This window comes from Austrofundulus limnaeus, unplaced genomic scaffold (genome assembly GCF_001266775.1).
Source record: "Austrofundulus limnaeus strain Quisiro unplaced genomic scaffold, Austrofundulus_limnaeus-1.0 Scaffold213, whole genome shotgun sequence".
Classification (NCBI taxonomy): domain Eukaryota; kingdom Metazoa; phylum Chordata; class Actinopteri; order Cyprinodontiformes; family Rivulidae; genus Austrofundulus; species Austrofundulus limnaeus.
This window is the reverse complement of record NW_013952615.1, coordinates 205,028-206,963: the sequence shown is the minus strand read 5'-3', so window position 1 is coordinate 206,963 and position 1,936 is coordinate 205,028. Positions and strand designations below refer to the sequence as shown.

The 1,936-nt window shown below is 40.2% G+C and overlaps 1 protein-coding gene across 1 annotated transcript in view; it reads left to right on the top strand.

Annotated features, from left to right (window-relative positions):
- Positions 1-845, top strand: part of LOC106525128 (dynein heavy chain 2, axonemal-like) — a gene marked incomplete in the record, with an annotated part of 65,095 nt that extends 64,250 nt beyond the window's left edge. Inside the window, 3 exon segments of the mRNA XM_014019253.1 lie at positions 308-458; positions 529-570; positions 573-845. Of these exon segments, the coding sequence (XP_013874707.1) occupies positions 308-458; positions 529-570; positions 573-757 (378 nt within the window).
- Between the last annotated feature and the right edge of the window lie 1,091 nt (positions 846-1,936).

The following is a 1,936-nucleotide window of genomic DNA, read 5'->3' as shown; positions in this document are numbered from 1 at the left end:
TTAAATTCCAGTGAAATATATTTATGTTTGTGGTTGTAATGTGACAAAATATGGAAAAGTTCAAGGGGTATGAATATGAGACCAAAATTGAACTTTTTGGCCACAATGAATATGAATGTTCTTGTTTCCATCAACCTGCATCAAATCACTTTTCCTCATTTCACTGCTTCAAGTCCATTACCTGGCAGTTTATCTTCTTTTCTGCGCGTGCTTTCTGCTTTTCTGTTTGATCTTTTTTAAAACTGCACCTGAACCTCGTCATGGTTTTAGCTTTGTTTTTTTCTCTCCTCATTTCCTGTCCCTCCAGGACGGGGTTTTTATCAAAGGTTTGTTCCTGGAGGGGGCAGCCTGGGACAATCTGAACTCCTGCCTGGTGGAAGCTGGACCCATGCAGATGATCTGTCCCTTTCCCACCGTCCACTTCAAAGCTGTGGAAAACCACAAGAAGATGTCCAAGAGTGAGTCGTTCAGGACTTATTTGATTGTTCGTTTTTGTTTTTGCATCAGTGTGCTGCCACTGTGTCCTGTATCTGTACCTGTGCCCGTGTTACTACTTCCCAGTGCGGCTGAACGGGCCGGGCAGCCATCTTTTATTATCGGCGTCCAACTAAATTCTGGAGACAAGAGTCCGGATCATTGAATGAAGAGCGGAATGGCTCTTCACATGAGTCTGGACAACAAGAGAGGTTTTCCTTTAGTTTGGTTGTTTATAAGTTGTTCACTGTTCTTGTTTTTTAACGTTAAAGTGCAATTTTAAAGCAAACAAGTCATTTTTTTTGTCAGTTAATCCACGTTTTCTTCCATTCTCTGGTATTTGTTCACCAATAAATCTGTCCGTTTTTGCATCAGGGGCGTAGTAGTTTGTATTTATGGATTACTTCCTGAGAGGTCCAGTCAGATGAACACAAACGTGTCCGTCACTGCGGACAGAAATAAGAGAGCGGAGGAGAAACTTGGACCCGTTCAAACTTATGAATTCTAATTACGCTCAGTGAACAAGATGTTGTGGAGGCGCTCAGTCGGCGCTGCGTGAGAGAAAGAAGGCCCCGGACTTCCCCGCTGGAAGGAACTCAACCCAAAACCCCTCTGAAAAGGAGGGTGAGAGGAAAAAAACAAAGCAAGAGAAGAACCCTGGAGAAAGAAGGATCTAGTAATGAGAGAGAGGGGGGGACTAGTAAAAAAAGGGGGTAGGTGCAGTTCAAGGTTGTATTCAGGAATAAGGATTGTCCTCCTCTGAAAGACCAAACACAGACTTCCTCAGGGTTTAAGAGCCTCTTTATCAGACCCAGGTCTCTGAGTGTGTGAGTGTGCACACTGGTGGTCTCCAGTTGGTGGGAGGTGGAAAGGGGGCAACGTGCTGAATTCAAATTCAAATGGGCTTATTCTCTGGTCTGCTTGTGACAAATATAAGACTTTCAGCTGAACTGGAATGTAAATGTGGAGAGAAAGAATTTTACTTGTAAAAAGAGTACAGTATGATCTGGAGCTCTTTATTCCAGAGTGATACAAAAAGTTTACTAAAAAACACTATAAAACTTTAATAAACCATCTCCTGTTGATCTTGTACTTAAATTAAATGTTCTGCTTTTCATGTATGGCAAGCTATTGCAGCACATAATCAAACCACACTGTGATAGTCTATTTAAAAGTGATGTTATGCCACGTAGTTACGAATATGATTTGATATTGTTGGCTAGCCATTAGCCTAGCCTGGACAATGACTTTTACCCTTTTCTTTGTGCCCTTGTCACAACTCACGAGGTACTCTCTACTAATAAATATTTTACAGAATATCACTTTTTTTATTTATTTAATTTATTTATTTCAAACATGGAAAACAAAATAAAACAATGATAAAAAATGATAATAATGAAATTAACATATTTGAAAAGGAATGGGAAGAAGTAAAAAAACTTATTTAATCCCACCCTTCTTC